Source organism: Musa acuminata, chromosome BXJ1-9 (assembly GCF_036884655.1).
Source record: "Musa acuminata AAA Group cultivar baxijiao chromosome BXJ1-9, Cavendish_Baxijiao_AAA, whole genome shotgun sequence".
NCBI lineage: Eukaryota > Viridiplantae > Streptophyta > Magnoliopsida > Zingiberales > Musaceae > Musa > Musa acuminata.
The window spans coordinates 43,233,683-43,253,527 of NC_088335.1; the positions used below are offsets into that span (position 1 = coordinate 43,233,683).

Sequence of the window (19,845 nt, forward strand, 5' to 3'; positions counted from 1 at the left end):
ATAAGGGTAAATCGAGAACTTGAGCTTAGTGATTGTTAATCCATTTACTAAAACTTTATAGTATAAAATATCTAAAGAACATATTCTTAGAATGGGACTTATGAGCAAGCCATAAAAGATATAATGATGCATGTTTAGGTAGATGATATCATTAATTTTTTTACTTAATTAAAGTTATTTAGTTTTACAATCTTGTTTATATTTATGTTTATTCATATTATAGTTGAATGTAATAATATAATTATCTTAACAAGATAAATTATAGAGGTCATTATAAACTACATTAGGAGAGACTATTAGTATTGTGATACATAAAAATAAGAATGATATTGATGATATACAACTACTATAACTCGCATTTGTAGTTAAACTTAATGTAGTATTATTGTGCTTATTAGACTTATTGATTTATTTTAAAATTCATGGCTATGTATAAAATGCTTTTCAAAATTTTTCATAATATAACTAGGTAAATTTATTGTCAAATAAATTATATTTTATTTATTTAAATTTTATTTTTTTAATATCTTATCAATTAATGGGCAAAGTGAGAGAATATTATATTATGTACCATTATCTAATTAGGTAAGATATATTATGGATTAGATTAGATTCTGATAACGGTTATCAACCAATAAAAAGAAAATCCAATTATAGTAAAATTCATTAACAGATAATTTTGATGGGAATGACTCTCCTAATTACGTTAATAGTAGCATATTATAATTTTTATACTTACATTATCTAATCTTTTATATCATCTAATGTGCTAATTATATATTACCTCGTGTACTTGAACTCTATTAGCAATGTAATCCTTGTACTTAAAAAATTTATTTTGGGATCCATGTAATTCTGAAAATGAAATAAATAGTTACATTTGTCCTACCGTTGTCACATTAATGAAAAACATAATATGTGACACCACATACTAAAACGACATGAAAATGATGAACAAAAAGATAATTTCAACATTGTTGGGATGCTCTGTCACCTAGTTCGCCTCTCATTACGTCACTAGGATGCAAAGGGCACGATCGTCATCCCACTTGGCTCCTAGCAAAGCGAAAGTGTGGCCTCTCCTTACCACTAAGGTCATCCTCATATCTCTCTTGTACAGCTCAGCACTCGCTATGGTATCATATTCTCAGACTTCACTGTGCCATCTTCAGGATATATGATGCTCGCATCGTCCTCATCCATGCACTCATTGCCTACAATTGGTTCGGTATCGAGACTTGAATCCGATAAGCAACAGTAGCTTACTGATGCTAATTTTAACCCGACCAACAATGAACATGTGTCAATTTTTCCTTGCCGATCTAAATTAAGGATCATGTTAACGGGTCCGGATTCTGATAGGGTTTACCGGCTAGCAACTGTAGCTGCTAAACTATACTCTTTTTGGAAGCAATTGTCGAATCTTTACCTTTATAAACAAAAGAATTTCCTATCTATACTATGATATTTTTGTATCCTCCCATATTACACATACATGCAAGTGACACCTATGAATCATAACAAAGAGCTGTTGTAAAACAAGGTAATGAAAAAGGGACCATGTACCCATTGAAACAAAACACTTGTTCTCCAAATACAGAGATGTAAATCTGCCAATTTAATAGGAGGAATGGGCATCACAAAAAGGTAGAATGTGCAGGATTGCATTTATTTATTTTTTCTGCAAATGTTCAGACTGGACAACAATTTTTGCAGGTTATCTGATTTTGCAACTGAAAATTTCAGGACAATATCAAGAAACCAAAAAAGTCCAGGATAATAATTGGATTCAGGTTGATTTTTAACCAATTTGATGAAACTTGTCGCTTGAAGGTTTCATCGATACAATATGTGCCGAAAGGAACACTAAAAAAGCATAGACAAGATTAATATCATATCTCATAGCGAAAGATGGTACATCATAAAGAGCCAAAAAAAGAAAAAACAAGGGTGGAACTTTCCTGAAATTGTCATGATAGAACACGAACTATATATCGCACTGTCATCTTCTCTTATCCTCCAGTTTGCTGCAGTTCCTGTGTTTCGTGTTTCTCTTGCAGCTCCCAACATGGTGGGAAAATGATGCATACTTGTTGCTTTCAAATGTGGAACAAGTTGGGCCCCTAACAAAGTAGTCTTGAAAAGAAAACTGCAGCTTAGACCTTCCTCTACTACCCAGAAATGCACTTCTGGCAAATAACAGTACCTCTACCACCATCTCCTCTCAGACAAGGAAATGAGCTGAAAACACAAAAAAGTAGAATATTAAGCTCATGACATTTTAAGACATAATTTGCAATCCAGTAGTACTTCCCAAAGCAGTCTCTCATATGGTAACACTAATGGAGTTTATAATTCTGGTTTTTCCTTATTTTGATAGCAAAACAGAAACCTTTTTACATCATTGCAAATAGATTACAGAAAAAGTCATCCAGAGGCCCATTCATCTCTGACTCCCAACAAGAGATACAATGGATTCACCTTGAGTTAGCTAGCCTATGAGCGTATGACATCAAGGAAAAATAGGAAAACTGGGTAAACACAAAAAGTTATCATTCTGTTGAAACACAGGAATTATGTTTATATGGGCATTGCAGTAAAGTGGGCAACAGACCTAGCACAAAATTGAAGATAAAGCCCTGCTGCAAGACTACACACTAAGCACACTTATTATGACATGATACTGGATAAGGAAAACTGGAATCGCCAGTTATCATTTTGCAGTCATTTTGTCTCTGCTTGAGCAGCATGTCATTCAAAAAACTGTACCAATACGGCGGCCATATTAACCTGAGTCCTTATTTGAACGTAATAATCAGCTCATCTTCAAGCTGTAATACAAGGACCTCTAGAAACAGAGACAGATATTAAAGCAGTTGTGATCATGACAATTGCAGAACCAAGCAACTCCAGGCTCTCATAATTAAGCAAATAATCGACAAAGCAGTAAAGATCAAGATTCATATCAAGACCACCATAAGTTCCATGTATCAGTGAGGACAGCCAACAAGAAAAGCTACATCCATCTACTGGCAACCTAATAGGTTCAAATCCAATACATGGTCTCTCAAAGATAACTGATGTCATAATTCCAGCTGCATAGTTTCCAAACATTAAAAATTCATCTTATGCATGTAGATACTGGATTTGTGAAATAAGGAGAAGGCAACATCACTAACCTGTCGAGCAACCTGTGCCAGCCTCCTACTGTCTCTGGATGATTCCACAACTAAACTAGATTTCTGAGGCTCCGGCCTGCATGATTCCACAACTATGCTAGATTCCTGAGGCTCCAGCTCTGAGTCATCTTTGCCCACTTTTCGCTTAGATATGTTTTCCGTTATAGATGTAGGTTCCACTTTGCCATCCAAAGATCCCCTCTTTCGCTTCCTCTGAAAGGTATATTTGAGGATTTTGTCACCTCCAACTTCAGTTGCACGTCCACAATGCCCGCTAAGCTCATCCCTATAATCATAGTGTGGTTCATTAATTGTCTCATTATTTTCTTTTGTAACAGAATTATCCAATTCCTCTGCTGGTATATGATCTGGTTTTGTTGACATTTTCTCCTCTAGCTCCGTGTCATTTTTAACATATTCATCTGAAAGAGCATCATTAATCATCTCACCTGTACTTGCTGCAAATGGTTCCTTCATACTATTTTCCGGACAAGTTCCATTGTTAGAAGTATGGATTCTATCAATATGATCTTCACGAGAAGCATTACATTGTTTTAGGAGAGTTCTCCTGGTTGTTATTCTATTGCCATTTAAAAGTCCTGAGTTCTTATTGCTGAAAATCTTGTTCAACTTATTCCTTTGACTTTCTGTTCCCTGATCTTCTCCAGACACCTGGGATGAACAAAATTTCAGTGTCTTTGGATGCACTTCACTGCCAGTCCCGTGTGCGCTACATTGTTTTAGAACATTGCTCCTGGTCATTATTCTATTGTCATTTGAAAGCCCTGAGCTATTATTGCTGAAAAAATTGTTCAACTTAGTCCTTTGACTTCTTGTTGTTTCCTGATCTTTATCAGACGCCTGAGGTGAGCAAGAATTCAGTGTCCTCGGAGGCACTTCACTGCCAGTACTGTATGTATTACTTTGTCTTAGAACAGTTCTCCTGGTCATTATTTTATTGCCATTTAAAAGTTCTGAGCTTTTGTTGCTGAAATTTTTGTTCAACTTAGTCCTTTGACTTTTTGTTGTTTCCTGATCTTGTCCAGACACCTGAGGTGAACAAGAATTCAGTGTCTTTGGAGGCACTTCACCGCCAGTCCAGTGTGCATTATCAGCAGATATATCCACATCAGTTTGTCCAACCTTGGAATGAGTAGGATCCAGTGAGGCATAATGTTGCTTGTCATGATAAATAACACGTTTTGTGGGCCTCATAACGCGTCTTCGGCGCCGCATCTTTCGTCTTCTTACTAATTTTTCTACCATGACAAAGTCTTTGGTCCAGGGTCTTTCAGCTTTTTCATTCTCACACATTATCTTACCTTTACTATTTGGAACCTTGTCGGGGCCTGGTGTAGAAACCTTTATATGTTTAGTGTCCAGAGATCGATAGTGTTGCATGTCATGATAGGTACTACATTCTGTTGACTTCATAACATGATTCTGACAATGAACTTTTTGTTTCCTATGACATACTATTTTCTCTTTTATAGCAAAATCTTTGGTGTCAGACTTTTCAGATTTTTCGTTCTCACACATCAATGTTTCACTCTTTATATCTGAGACTTGGTCATGCATTTGTGAAGTGAGTTCTTTGCCAGTCACTGGATTCCATTCAAAAGCATGTATCCTCTGGGTACATCCACTTCGACAAAGCTCTGGCTCTTTGTTGCTCAGTATTATAGATGTCAAGTCAGGTTTGACAGCATAAGTATCTGATGAAATCAAATTGTTCAAGGGTTCATCTTCTGTTGCACCTTTGCTAAAGCAGCAGTCTGAATTAAGGACACTTATAGCTCCACTTGGAGAGTGCAGGGATGAGCCAGAGTTGTGCATGCTTTCCTGACCGTTATATTTCTCAGAAGGGGTATTGTGAACTGTGCTTTTCCCATTTAGAAACTCAGCTTGAATATCCCTCTTATGGTCCAATTCAGAATTCAATCTCTTCAGTTCAGATCTAAGACAATCAATTGTAACCTTTGCTTCACTAAGTTGAGCTTCGAGTTCTTGAATCTTCCCTACCTGAGATAAATTTGCCTTTTCAGATTCATGAATCTGTAAGGCCAACTATCTTTGTCAGTGAAATGTTTCAAAGCCTACTTAAAGAAAGAGGAAAAAAGTATTTAGCAATCTACAAAAAGTCAAACTTAAAAAGGACCAGCAACAAAAAGATAAAATTTATTTTCAGTCAAAAAATGAGTATAAAAATATGAATTAATTATTGACTAGTGGGTATACTCATATACCTCTGACCAACTCTTCTTCCTTCTACAAGGGCAAATCCTAACTCAACTGAGTCAAAGTGAGCTGATCTAAGTTGGAAATGGACCAAGTCAAACCAAGTCTGACTACATTTCAAGGCAAGTTTAGATGGTAGGATATACATTGACAAGGGCTGAGGGCCTGCAAATATATGCTCATATCTGTATCATCAGTATGCTTCCTGAAAAGACAAATGAGCCAGCAACCATTTTCAACTAAAGGCAATGGCTATAAAACTTGAGGATTAAGGTGAAAGACAAATTTGGAGTAAGTGACTCTGCATTGATTATTATAACCTGAACTTAAGAAGCATAACAGCATGAAGCCCATAAAGTCAAATTTAGAATCATAGTTCTACCTTAGATTCCACAAAAGGATAAAGTTCAATCTTGGATTCCATAAAAGTTCAACAATTGATGAACTGTATCACTTTAACAAGACTATGTCAACACAATATCTGAAATTTAATCATGATGGAGATTCAAGCTTGAGTCAAGATGGAAAAGATTAAATCTGATAAAAGCTAAATGACTCTTGATTTATCCTAGACATATGAGAAGTAGAAATGAGATAGTCTGCTCTCAATGTGGTAAATTTGAGCCAAAAACTAACTTCTCTTTATATGAAGTAGCAATTTCCCGACGATTGGCAAATAAAATGAGTACACATAATGCATCTGGGAAATTACTTAAAAATACTTTTTGCGCTTGTAAAGATAACTAATATCAATTAATTTGTAAGAATAATCAGAAATGAAAATTCCATCCTTGGCTTAGAGAAGAAAACCAAAAAGCACGTGACTAATAACTACTAAAAACTGAATACAATGATGCTTAGATTATTTAGTTGTATCTTCCATGAATAAATAAAACAAACCATGTAGCAAACATCTAGTAAGGATGCTCATCATTTATTCTTTGTTTGTGAGGCATAAAATAGATAATATTAACTTCTATGCAGGTAGATACATCTGATATGAATATCGAGGGCTTGAGGATGTCATTTTTCTAGAATGTTTGTGTACTTTTCTTGCTTAGCTTAACCACATTAGTATAACATTTGACAACTAGTTATGAGTCCGACCCAATCAATTCATCTTTTCTGCTGAGCTAGACCAAACTATCTCAAATTTTCTTTTATTGTCTTGCTGCTATACCTCTGATACTTTCTTCCACTGAATTGCACCTCATGACCATTGTGCTCTAGTTCTCTTATTTTGTTTAGTGCTCCAATCTTGCCCTGTTGTTGTCTTATTTCAGGGAACCGAACAAATAAAACTATTAATACAAGGAGGGGAAAAACGGTTAACCAAAACAAAATTACCACATAGTTAAAGAAACTCATTCATCTAATTCAACAGGACAACGGCGTGCACTTGGGAATGTGCTTAATTTTGTATGTCACATAATGCGGGTTAAAAAATTTATAACAGGCAATAAGTAGAGCAAAGAACCATGAAAAAGAATTTGCACGGAACTCCAAAGAAGAACAAAGATTAAGTTAAACTTGTTTTAAGTCTTCTATGATGACAAGATCACACTCGACACCTATTTCTTATCTTATGGACTCTCCTCTCACTGGTTTGGATGACCATCTCAAATATATGGAGGTTAATTCAATGTGGCAGATTCCTTGTTTCAAAGGAGATATAATCAGTAAGATACCTTAATTGTGTGCGAGTGGGTACTTCTTTGTTAGGATTAAGGTGAAACAGCATTGAAAAAGATAAAAGACACAATCACAACTCATACAGAAGATATAACCTTCCAATATTCTTATTAGTGCATCCTATGAATGATCACATAACTTCTTAGAGTGCCAAATAATTGCTTAGTCACACAAACAAAATGGATTGCACCTTAAATTTCATTTTCAGATAAAACAGAAATGAGAATAATATTGATAATAGATCCTCGAGTTGATGTTTGCTTTATTCAGCATTTCAACATATACTCCATGTAATTGTGGTTGTGGATACTGCAAAAGTTGGATTGCTAATTGTCTTTGTAGAGTATGTGAATAAGATATACATTATACTTCAAATTAAGTCAATCAGAAAAACTCCATTGTGCCTAATAATTATTCGTTGGCATCAAAAAAAGAACACAAGCTAGGTTGTTGCAGAAAACAATAGGGAATCAAAGAAATATACAACAATTAGTTACTAAGCACTTTAAACAATAAATAGCATTAGAGACAATGCCTCTGAGGAAAGAGAACATGCTCATTGTAATTATAACCTTCATATAGCTCCATATAGTTTACAGTAGAAATGCATGGTTATGAAGGAAAAAAAACACCAAAAACTAGCGACATGTAAAAACAGCTTCGACTTTAACATGCAAGCCAAAACTGTATGCATACAAAAAAAATATGGCAAAATAAACTCTTAGAGGATCATCTTGGTTGCGATGACTAAGACTGCAAGATTTGCATTACGTAGAGACTCCAGGGACATAGGAAAAAAACAAACTTAACAAAGAAGACAAATTGTGAAGCATCTTGCTAAAATTCAGACTTGAAGATAAATTAGATCATGCACCCATAACAAGAGCATCATCCTAGCATCCTTTCCAACGACCAATCAGGAAGACCAAGACTTTAAGAGGGAGGGGGAAAGAGAAAAAATACACACCCTCTGAAGCCGCAGCCAGACCCTAATGACCAAAATTTGGTAGCTCATCTTGACAAACAAGCGCATCAAGGACGATATTGAGTATCAAGAAGTGAAACCCCAAACATAGCGACCGAAGTTAGGAGTGCGAAATAGGAGAAGCTAGAACCATCACCTTGGAGTCCATGATCGCCTTCAATCGGAGAAGCATGGCCAGTGAATCTTCCTTGGTGAGTGACAGGCTTCGCTGCAGCTGGAGCACCTTCCCCTCCGAAGCCAGAATCCGAGCCGCCGACTCCTTCGCGGTGTTCAAGATAATGTCCGCGTACGCCCTCTTCAGCGCTGCCATTCTCTGGAAAATTCCCCCATCAACCACACACAACACCGCATAAGCAAAATCATCGCAGAACAACCAAGCATCGAAAAAGAAATCGCATCACGAAGATTAGCGGCAGAAAATGAAACGCAGGATCGAACAAAGAAAAGTGGGTTCTTTTTCCCATGATTCGGCTCATGGGAGGGTACCTCGGCGTCGTCAGCCATCGGCGGTGGGTGGCGGTTGAGAGAGGGGGGCGGAAGGGAAGTGTTAGATAGAGCGAGAGAGAAGGGGAGGAGGCGGAAAGGAGCGGGTTTTGTTCGGCTGCGGGTTTTTTTCCCCTTCTCTTTCCGTTTCCTCCCCCTTTCAGCTGTGTCTGTTATGACGAGGAATAGGCAGAAACAACTCGTATTTACGCTTTTGTCCCCGCCGTTTGGTTGGGCCTTCGCTTACTGAGAGGGTCGCATGCTCGGCTAAAAGATCCACAACGGAGTACAGCCTTTTCCCTCGGAGCCCACCACAATACCGACGGGCCCCGCTTCAACTTCCCTGTCGCGAGACGGCAAACGTGTCGCCTGCGGAGAGCTCCGAGGCGTCGGCTCGATGCCGTCGGACCGAAAACGGGCGCGAGAAGTGCATCGCTCGGTTGTTGGACCAGACACGGTACAGCTTTCTTCACTCAGAGCTAGACCACAACAAAAGTGCCGGGCCCCGCTCCACGGAGGATGCCGTAACGTGTAGCCTGCGGAGACAAGCGAGGCGGTGTCCCGTGGTTGTCGGGGTTCACAATGGGCGGTGATGAGCTTGAATTTTTTTGAATTGCTGCAATCATTTCCCTCTTCCAATGCAAATTGAAATTATGATCACTAAAAGAAATTATTCATGAGTTTACTTCATTGAGAGATGATTGCAATAAGATCATATGGCAGTAGATGTTGACAAAATAAACGAATATTAACTGCACAACAACAATAAACTTGTTAGCTCATATGCTTTCATGATGATGATTCATTTTCACATCTCAGTAGGTCATTTGATGCTTTGGGCAGCCGGAAAAAGCAGCTCAATCTATAGATTTGTAGCTTTTAATGTACATTCTAGTGAGGAAGATATACAAGAATCTATCGTTTTAGAACTCACAGTTCAAACATAGTAAATCATCCCCACCTCCAAAGTAGATGCATAGGGGATGTTCACTGCATACGCCGGACCCCTGCTGTTCCTCCTCAGGAAGTCATAGCCGTAGTTGATGGCGAGCCGCCTGACGAATCCCGACCCGCTCTTCGCCCTCACATAGGAATGCCCGAGGATGAATGCCATGCCGGCTTCCCGTGCCTCCATCAGCTCCTGTAGCTCCTCCCTCGTGCTGGCATTCATCCGTGGGCTTGTGGGCAGCACAAACCTCACCTTCTTTCTCGCTCTGATCGGTGATTGTATCTCGGTCGAACTTGAAGGGCCTGCTGCCTCCCCTGGATCGTCACCCACTTCACACAACCGAATTCCAGCTCCGACGACGGTCATCCTCGCATCATCCTTTTCAGATTCTACTGCAGCACCGTTTGGCCCCGACGTCCCTGAGCGGATGAACTCCGCAATGCTGCAAACAATGTCCTTCTCAAACTCCAAGTCATCCTTCTGCACATCACGGTAACCGTACCGAACAATGCACCGATAAAGCCTGTACTCCTTGGGCCCAATTCTGCCTACAAGGAACCGCTCCTCTGGATGAACGTGTGGCACAGGGATGGACTTGATGCAGAGGAAGATGAGCACCTGATGAATTATGCCATGCATTTAGACTTGTGCATTTGCTTACAAGTTATACATGAAACGATATCTAGGAAGAGTCGCATATTGCCAAAACAAATTTAACTCGAATGGTACGAGTATCGTCAATCTAAGAAGAGTGCAAAAATACTGAAATAGCTGACCTGGTGGAATGCAGGGAGATTTGTGATGAAGTGGGAGAAGATGGATGGGATTCCTGACACAAGCTCAGTATGTATCAGACCGATGCCTCTAACACGCACGATACCAAGAGAAGGGCCGAGGCCGAGAAGCCACTCGATGGAGACCTTATTTTGAACATCAAATTGATACTTCTTGAGCGTGCCGTAGTGCCATACATACATAATTATCATGAAGATACAAGAAAAGGCAATGGGGACCCAAGCTCCTTCCAAGAACTTGATGAGGGAAGCTGAGAAATAGAGTGCCTCAATGGTTCCAAAGAAGAGTATAAAGCATACTGCTAGAAATATGCTCTTGTGCCAACACAGAACTATCACCAGGGACATCAAGCAGGTTGTCACCAGCATTACGGTTATGACGGCCAATCCTGTTCCAAGAAAGAATTAAAGCAGGATTAGAACTATGTTACTTAGAAATGTGGTGTTCACAGGAATGAAAGATGATCGATATTTAATTCCCTTAGTATGGTTTCCTTGTGAAGGGTTTAGCTGCAAGGAAAAAAGGTCTATTTAAAGTATATTTTCAAGGATTTCAACAAATTCTTGGATCATGTACCACAAACTTCTAATGATATGCTCAGTTGGGTATGACAAAGCTTAAGGATACCTGAGGAATAAATTTTGGCAACATATCGACCCAATATAATGTATTGAGAAGAAGCAACTGACATAAGCATAGAGTAATTGGCTAAAGCTTGGTTACTTATCTACACGACAAGAAGTTTCAAGTCTCAACAATTTGTGGTCAATTACATGGATTCTCAGTTTTAGCAATTATACTACAGGAGACAACAATGATGACTTCACAAGTCATTCTTTTTAACATCAAATAAAAAAGCCAAATCATGAGATCTAAATATGGGGAGAAATGCCGTGTTTTCAGTCACCAGAAACAGTTCCATTGGTGATTCAAAGTGTGAACTGATCCCAATTCTCATCCTGAAGTTCCCTAGGGTTCAGAAGTTGAACCGATGAAGAGCTTACGCAAGGGCTTACACGAGCAAATCCGGGCAGAGAATTCCATATTTTTTGAGACCGGCAATGGTTCTGTTGGTGTTTCAAATTTAAAACTCATTGCAATTCTCATCCTGTGGTTCCCTAGGGTGCAGAAGTCGGAACAGAGAAGACATAAAGAAAGGACCTATACAAGGAGCAGGATAGAAGGATGGAAAGGCTGCAGCTATGGAAAAAGAATCATCTTTACTGGTTCTTCTAAGATAATCCTTCATTTTCTTGAAAAGGGATTTTGGATCAAATTTCAAATTACATACTGCAATCATAGATCGGTTTTAACTGACTTTTCTTTACAAGGACGAAAGATTACTTGTGTCAATCATGTAGCTTCCACGTTAAAGCGCATATATCAGGATACTCTAGCACAAGGATCTACACTTTGGAAGCTCAAAGTTGTTCTTTACCTGCAGCATTACCCATGTGCTTTGTGTCTCTGAAACCAATCGTCACGGCTAAGCACAATATCATTAATATCCAGTTGATCTCTGGGATGTATATTTGTCCATGAAATTTGGATGATGTATGAACAATCTTCACTCTGGGAAAGCAGCCCAAAGCAGAACACTGCTTAATGATCGAGAAAGTACCGGTAATAATGGCTTGGCTTCCCACAACCGCTGCAAGTATAGCTATACACAAAACAGGCCACCTTATTTGCTCTAAACAGAAAAAAAAAAGGCGTATAGCATGTCAGTATGCTGAAAAGCATCATCATCCATATAGCATAAACATTTGTCACTAAGAAAATATATGAACTCTGCAAATTAATTACCTGGTACCGAGACATAGAACCCAATTCGATATTCATTTTCAATAACATGGTGTTTGGACAGATAAGCAGCTTGTCCCATATATGCCAGGATCAATGATGGATAAACCACAGATGTAAAAGCAATCTGCAAATTTGAATCATTGATTAGAGAGATAGTCAGCTCAAAATATCCATACATGTAACCTTTGCACACTTCAGTGTTATCAGATTACGCAATATTTGATCTTAAAAATGAAATTTTGATTCAGCAAACATGTCTTTATAAGGTAATAGAAAATAACAAACAAGAAGACGAATGTATACGACACAGTGCTAAGGTCACACTGTGAAGCTAAGATCTGCTCTCTATACATCAGATAAACATCCTATACCAAAATCGAGAAATAGAGATTCCATGATTCTTTCCAGCTATGTCTTACCTTTATCGATAACTGCGAGAAATGCCCCAAGTCTGCATACATGGCTTCAGAACCTGCCAGCGGCGAAAAAAGGGGAAAAAAAAAAAAGTAAAACAAAGGGAATGTTAGATTATGACATATGGAAGAAATGCAAAGAACATTACAAAGAACGGTCGCTGTTGTGCTACCTGTTATGCATAAAAGGATCCCACCCAAGGACATCCAACCTCCTCTTTGGGTTTTCTTCACGAATTTGTACATGTAGTATGGAGAGAGTGCTTGATAAACATGTGGATTCCAATGGAAAATGTTATAAACACCAATCGCACTGATGCATAGAAGCCATATAATGACAACTGGTGCAAACAAGAATCCAACTCGATGTGTCCCATAATGTTGCAGAGCAAACAAACCGATTAATATGAGACACACAATAGGGACTTCTACATCTGCAGATTGACAAACCGTTGATCGAATCAGAAAATCACCTTCATAATGAGATGAAAAATCAACAAAGCAAGTAATCTTATAAGAACACACAAAAAAAAAAAAAAGAGTAATTGACTATTTGCATCGCCGAGTAGTTTCTCGGTTTTAAAAAAGATGCCAGTGTGGTGTCAGCCAAGACAAAATCATGTCCTGCTCGGCACCTAATTCAGAAGATTGGGGCTAAAGGTTGAATCATGTCAAGTATAAAGCCTTTGTGTGAAGGATTACAAGATGAGTTGTTATCCCCTAATACAGAAGAATTAAACAATCACCATGAGAGATCCCAAATCACCTGCAGAAGCTCTCTGCAGATTGAATGTTCCCAGCACAAGCAGTTTCTTATGCACAATAAAAGAAAAAGATTGCTTAATTTGTTTGGTGTTTGTTTTAGAAGCTTCCTTACATTTGTGGTGTTCCCTGGCCATGGAAAGCTCAAGCCCTGAAACCGCTGAGAAGACTGCAATTTCAGAGTTAGACGATTAGGGAAAGGCTCAATCACATCAAGCAACCTGCAGTAAAGTCCAAGCCAAAGATGAGGGACTACCGGAAATCGCCGGCGTAAGCACGCCGTCCCCGATGACCATGCATGTTCCAATCAGGGCAAGGATCAGGAGCATCTTCTGCAGCACCTGGTGCCTCTCCAGCATCACTCTCACCCTGGAAGCCGCTCCGACGCCGCCCGACGGCGAGCCAGCGCCGCCGCCGCCGCCGCCGCGGTCCGTCTTCTTGTACGCGGAGATCTCCTCGTCGGCCAGCTGCCCGTTGGGGAGGAACCCGACGCGGGCGTGGCGGCAGAGGAGCGAGTAGAGCGCGAAGGTGCCGCCCTCGCCGTCGTCGTCGGCCCGGAGCACGATGAAGACGTACTTGAGGAGGGGGACGAGCGTGAGGGTCCAGAAGACGAAGGAGAGCACCCCGTAGATCTCCTCGTTCGTCTCCGAGTGCTGTATGTCCTCGGCGAACGTGCTCTTGTACACGTACAGCGGGGAGGTGCTCAGGTCGCCGTACACAACCCCCAGGCTCTGGTACGCCAATGACAGCACCGTGCGCCATGAGTTCCTCTGCGACAACAACGTCCCCCCTGTGAGGCCACAGAGCAAGCGAACCAAGAAAGCCACGATAACACAGTAAAGATGTCACCTTTACAGGATCAGAGAAGCCGCCACCCTCCACATCCATCGTCAAGTGATCAACAACAACGTAAATCCTACATGCTCCCTCCTCTCTCCCTCACTCGAAGCTTAAGAGAGAGGCTCTTGGATTGCTGTGTTGCTCCTAATATTTTTCTGAAGGAACTGATATGGGAAGATGTGGCTTTTATTGGAAGGTGTAATGGTGGTGGGGGGATGAACGAAGGAAGGTGATGTGATCAAGGATGTGAGGCAAAAAGAGCAGTAGAATATTTGACAACAGAAGAAGAAACAGAGAGAGAGAGAGAGAGAGAAGTTTCAAAACTGCTTTTTTTTAATGCTCATATGCATAATTAAATTGAGTGTGGGGTTTCAGTTTCAAGATTCAACTGAGAGAGGAAGAGAGAGAGAGAGAGAAGAATGAGAGTTTCCATTCTGCAGATGGGAGTATCTCATTTAGACAATTGGCATCTGTCAGGTTGGGACTGCTGCAGTGGAAGACAGGAAGGAGAGAATAAAAAAAGAGATGATGATGATTCATATGCCTGAGTTCAGATCCCAACAATCAAACCAAGCCAAGAGAGAGAAAAAGAAACATCACACTTTTTTAGCTGAAATAAGATCTCATCTTGCATTATTTCCTCAATTAATATCATGGTGTTAAACATGAGTACAATTCAGAACATCAAATCATGGGAGAAAAAATCTCAAGATTCAGGAGGAAGTAGTACTGCTGGCCATCAAGTCCCAAGAATCAAGGGAACCTCCTCATCATGGAAATGGAGTTCATGTCAGTGCAGGATTTTGAGATTGGAACCTTGTCATTTTGCCTATAAACACACAGAGATGCATAAGAGTGGGACTGAGATGATATTGCTTGAGTTGGGAGCTTGTTGTCACCAACTAGTAGAGTTCCTCTTCTATTCTGAGTGCTTGTCAGATCATCTATCTGACTACCATTCATTATTTTATTTTGATATCAATAATTAGGATTCGAGCTTATAAAAATATATATTTTTTTTTTGTTTTAATATTCCATATGGTGGGTGGGCTCGTCATTTGGCATGCAAAGGGAAAGCAAACTAAAGTTTGGTGGCCAAAAATGGCGGATGAGAAATCACCATAAAGAAGTGGATGAGAGGTCATTACGAGAGGCGTGAGGGGAACTTATAAGGATTTGTCACATCATGTTCATGTATGTGTTGTTGATGCCAATGTGGGCGGCCACGTTTTCAATTGCGAGGGATTCAGAAGAGATTGTTGTGTTCATGGCAGCCACACAAGCTTTGTTCCTTCAGAGAAAGCTTCCATTTTGGCTCATCATCATGGTGGATAATGATGAGGGAATAATGGAGAAGACATTGTTGTGTTATCTTCAATTTGGATTGAGGGAATTCATTAAATTAGGATATATATATATATATATCTTATAAATAACAAATAATGAAGGTAGATTTTGAATTATAATTTAGATTATTTATCGATTAGGGTACCTTTTAAATTATGTAATTCAAATTTGATTGATCGATCGAAAAATAAAAATAAAAATCGAACTTCCGACTAATTAGATTTATCGAAACTATTATTATTATTATTATTATTATTATTATATTTAGAAGAAAAATGATGTAAAAAGACAAAAGACAAAAGGTAGGCCCTAACATTATATGAGAATAATTTAATATAAAGTTCTATAATATTTGACTTTGCATCTCTTTAGAAAAGTAGACATAGTGCTGCATCTCACTTGTTATCTTCAAACTTTTTGAGTCTTTTTATATGACATATTTATGTTTTATATATTATAATATAATGTGATTAACAGTCTCCACTATTTTCAGTGGTTTCTCTATAATTTTTATTTGTATTTTATTTGTTTATAATCTCTAATGTAAATTTCTTATTCAAAGACTTGTTTGGACATCAATCTTGAATTGCAAATGATCACAAAGATCCAAGTCGTGCTAAGAACGTAGCATCCTTCAAAGTAGGAATTCTTTCTTTAGTGGAAGATAAAGAGAGAAAAGCAAAAGAGGGTCCGATTCATTTGTCTCTGCCCATTGGTCGGCCTTGGTAGGCCCCACCGCTGATAGCCAGGCCCCACCGCTGATAGCCACCCACCTTTTGTCTCCAAGCGAACTAAAGCCTAAAATAACAAAATAATAATAATAATAATAATAATAATAATAATAATAGATGATTAATGATATGATCGACACATCAACATCAAAAGAGTGATATATGATAAATATGTTGACATATAATTGACACATATTTATTTTTTTTATTTTTGCTTATATCATCTTTATTTATGTTATTATAAAAATACTTTAATCATTATTTATTTAAATATTTTACATTCTTCACATAGCATATAATTAATTATATATTTTACTTTTTAGGAAAACTTTAAACTTACCATCAAAGTAGTTAAATTGGTGGGATTGATATCTTTTTTGGCAATTGTGTTACCATTTATCTCAAAAAAATTAAGTTATTATATAAGAGGATGAGAATCCTAATTTACAATTCAGTAAAACTCATCTAACAATTGTCATATCAATTATCCCAAAAACATTGTTATTAAATAAGAGGACGAGAATCCTAATTTGAAGAAATTGGGTAAATTTCATCAAATTTTAATCTTGTAAAACAATATGGCATTGATTAGATTAGGTTGGATGGGATGGGATCCAAATCTAGTCTAATTCTTTTAAATAAAAATTTCAATGTCAAAGTTTTTTTAATATTTTTTTATTATATAGAAGAGATCTTAATATTTAACTAAAAAAAATCTCAAACACCAACCCCTCCAATAAAATATATTTTTGCTCAACCAAATGAACAGTGTGTTGTCCTTTAAATCAAGTTTCAAGTGGTTCAAATGATTTCACTAGTATCCTTTTGTTATTGAAGTAGGTAGGACACAAGCCATCTTGAACCTAAATCCATAGGCTTGGATCCAAAGAATCTTGAACTATTTAGATCAAGTGAGTAGGACTTACTCTTTAACTTTCTTAAGATTCTCTTGTAGCCATGGCTTGATCACAATAACCCATGGAACTTGATATCATCATTATAATTCATTTTTATTTTTATATCCTCTTATATTTTGAAATCGATATCAAACTGATATTTAAACTCTTTTTTGATAGCTAAAAGTTGTAAAGATTCATTGCAAGAACAAAGTTGTGGCAAGATTTCCGAAATGATGAAGCAAGTTGGCAAAAAGATTGTGAGAACCCATTATTATAGGTATCAAATAAATAAGATTCTATGATTTAAAACTTATCTTTCTCAGTTACTTTTAACAAAAAGAAAAAAAAATTATCACTTCTAATAACATGGTTCGACGTGAATTTATTGATTGGATCTAGTTTAATTTATAATAAGGATCGTTAAGGTTGGTTACGAGAAGAAGATGTGGTTCTAACTCATATATATACAAAATTGTTTGTGATAGAAATAACGAGCTCTTAATATATCATTCGTATAAAGATCGAGGTCAAAAGAGATTTTTCGATCTAGTTCCTTTAACATCCAAATTAGTAATCCGAAAAAGATGAATGATGAACTATAAAAATTGATTCTCTTGATAACTATATGCCATAAAGAAGCCTTTATATTCGATCGTAAGATGGCATAATATTATGTAAAACTATTTGTCTTGAAACTTTGTTCAAGATTTAATCTTGATTGAGTCCTGGCTAACCCTACTATCACAATCCTCTTATAATCTATGGATTTTGATAGGTCATAAATATTTTGACGATTTTAATATTTAAAATTTATTTTTATCTGTTACTCTTAAAAAAAGAAAAAAATTCATCAATTCATTGGAATAGAATTGAATTGATCTAAACATAGCTCAACGCAATTTCATTGATCGAATCTAATTCAATTTATAATAAATGATGATGAGGTTTGATCTCGATTAACCCTACTATCACAATCTTCCCATAAATCAACAATCTTTGGATAGCAAGAATCCCACAGTGAGCCCAAAGACATCCAACTTTATGTACTCATCAAATGTTAGGCACTCAACCACAACATAGTGTTGTTCCATAACTTGAAGTGCCTCAATAATTGAGATGTCTTGTACAACATAGTTTTGGGTGGAAACACATACCAAGATGAAGTTTGTTGAGATGTCCTTTGCAATAGGAAAAGTGAACATTTTGGATGGTCCTAAATGCCTTGGGCATTGATTGGTGAGCTGCACCAAGACACACTTTTTCTCTCTCTCTTTCTCTCTCTCTAATGGATAGACCATGGTTTGATTTTGACAATACAAAATGTGGATGGCCTTGCAGGATCATCTGTCACTGCCACATTGCTTGTAAAGAGAGTTAGCTAGAAATTATCTGTTTTAATTTCATGATAGGAAACAATTTTGGCTCTGCCATTAACTATTCTTGAAATGTGCAAGGTTTGGATTCAGAGTGGGGAAATGCTTGCAGTGACTTCCTATCAACATCAATGCATATTAAGGACACAAAGTTCTTATTAGAGTTGGTTCTTTTCTAAAGCAAATTTTGTCAATCTATAATTATATTCATCACAAGTTTTCACATTGGTAATAGAAGACAGAAGTCTCTCCTACACAAGGTTAATTTTTTTTTTCAAGAATGCAAATATATTTAAAATTTCAAGACCAAGAATATATACAAATCATGTAAAAGAGAAGATAACTCTCTCATAAAAAAAAGAACAATTATATCTAACATATATTTGAAAACAGTTCACTTTGCTTGTTGATAATATTCACCAAAACAGTGTATTATATAAAAAGAGGTTTAACATCCACAATTGTGTAAAAAATATTCTATGATGGAAACTAACATTAATTTTTCTTAACCTTTTATTTATGTTGCTTTGACATGCATGATTTTTTCAATAATTAGTTTATAAATTGTTGAATGAGCATGTATTTAAAACAATAGTTTGACCAGCCCATAAGTCAACATTCTAAAATGCATAAATTATGTAGTTTAATAGCAACTTTACATCATCTTGTTGGGTCAACATGAACAAACTTGAACAATTGCTTCAAGCAATGGGTCATGACTTCAGCAGGTAGCATAATCTCATCTCCACTATTACAACTTGAATATAGAAGATTAAAACACAATAAGACAGCACAATCATAATCATCCTAAGAGATTCATGTCTCATTGTCCTAATTATCCTAATAGCAACTTTGCATCATCATGTTGGGGTGAGGGATACATCTCCCCCTACATTAAACAAATTGAGATACATGGTGATTGAACAACATATGGGTCATGACTTGACTTTAGTTGTATCTTATGCATCTCAAGTGCTAATTGCTACAAATCTTATTTGGGGTTCAACACATGTAATGTGATTATCTTGAACACACCTACATCACCTGCCTTTTTATATCTCAACTATATCAAGATGGTCCAAAATATGATCCATATTTGTTACATGGAGGTCTGAGTTGTGCTTCTTCCTTGCAACCTTTGTCAATTGTTTAGTGTTGATAGTGAAACATAATGGAAGTAGAAAATATATATAGCAATTATTAGAAAATATAAATATGAAATGAACTGTACTTTGCTTGATAAGAAGATTGTTGCTTAATATTGTAGCCTGTGTTGGGTCCATAAACAGGGAAACTATAGCTGACAATGATCCTATAATTATCATTCCTAATTAATTAGATTATACACAACTG

At 37.3% G+C, this 19,845-nt stretch overlaps 2 protein-coding genes across 2 annotated transcripts; both read right to left on the reverse strand.

The window, feature by feature from the left end:
• Nucleotides 1-1,770: 1,770 nt before the first annotated feature.
• On the reverse strand, nt 1,771-8,764 carry LOC135593630 (uncharacterized). The gene is made up of 4 exons (XM_065083822.1): nt 8,581-8,764; nt 8,231-8,407; nt 3,180-5,234; nt 1,771-2,241 (listed from the first exon to the last, which is right to left on the reverse strand). Exons 1-4 carry the CDS (start codon nt 8,596-8,598, stop codon nt 2,209-2,211), a joined length of 2,283 nt encoding a protein of 760 aa, XP_064939894.1. The 5' UTR covers nt 8,599-8,764; the 3' UTR covers nt 1,771-2,208.
• A 655-nt stretch (nt 8,765-9,419) lies between these two features.
• Nucleotides 9,420-14,633, reverse strand: LOC103998699 (potassium transporter 10). The gene is made up of 9 exons (XM_009420254.3): nt 14,152-14,633; nt 13,559-14,072; nt 13,418-13,471; nt 12,714-12,974; nt 12,547-12,599; nt 12,128-12,251; nt 11,760-12,014; nt 10,303-10,709; nt 9,420-10,144 (listed from the first exon to the last, which is right to left on the reverse strand). The coding sequence occupies exons 1-9, from the start codon at nt 14,188-14,190 to the stop codon at nt 9,515-9,517; spliced, it is 2,337 nt and encodes a 778-aa protein (XP_009418529.2). The 5' UTR covers nt 14,191-14,633; the 3' UTR covers nt 9,420-9,514.
• Nucleotides 14,634-19,845: the final 5,212 nt, after the last annotated feature.